A 555-nucleotide genomic window follows, 5' to 3' on the forward strand; every position below is an offset into this window, starting at 1 on the left:
CCCAGGAGACGCTGCTGCTGGCCTCTCGCCTGACAACGGGCAAGCTCCGAGCTGCACCAGAGATGCCAACAGTTGCCCAGACAGGGGCGCTGGGACTCGGGCCACTTTCTAACTCTGGGTACAGCCTTGTCTCCCACAAGATACACGGCAGCTCTGCGCACCCTGATGGACCATGACGGATGATTTACCTGGGCATAGAGGTGTCCGTGACAGAAGTGCTGCTCATGGCCGTGACTGCCGTCAGGGAGCTGACACTGCTGCCTGGGGATACCGCGAGCTGTAAGGAAACACACAGGGGTCAGGGTGCGACAGAGAGTCCAAGAACTTCACCCGAGAACACTGGCTCCAGAACAGCTCCTGAAGGCTGCTGAAGTTGTCAAGGTCTATGGCCACTGGTGAGGCCAGAATCTGAGCGGGGTTTAGGTCCTGCTCTGCCGACAGATGGAAGCAGAAGGCTTCGGTGCCGAAGAGGAGGTAGCTGGCCAGCGGTGAAGAGACAGGGGGATGTGTCGGCTCCCCCTGCCCGCCTGCCCAACCAGAACCAACCACGCCGGC

At 60.7% G+C, this 555-nt stretch overlaps 1 protein-coding gene across 1 annotated transcript in view; it reads right to left on the minus strand.

Annotated features, from left to right (window-relative positions):
- EDC4 (enhancer of mRNA decapping 4) overlaps positions 1–555 on the minus strand; it is a gene marked incomplete at both ends in the record, with an annotated part of 25652 nt that overhangs the window by 11236 nt on the left and 13861 nt on the right. The window contains one exon of the mRNA XM_010131367.1: positions 189–261. Coding sequence (XP_010129669.1) covers positions 189–261 — 73 coding nt within the window. The remainder of the gene's footprint in view (positions 1–188; positions 262–555) is intronic.

The sequence above is a fragment of the Buceros rhinoceros genome, unplaced genomic scaffold, assembly GCF_000710305.1.
Source record: "Buceros rhinoceros silvestris isolate BGI_N320 unplaced genomic scaffold, ASM71030v1 scaffold392, whole genome shotgun sequence".
Taxonomy (NCBI): domain Eukaryota; kingdom Metazoa; phylum Chordata; class Aves; order Bucerotiformes; family Bucerotidae; genus Buceros; species Buceros rhinoceros.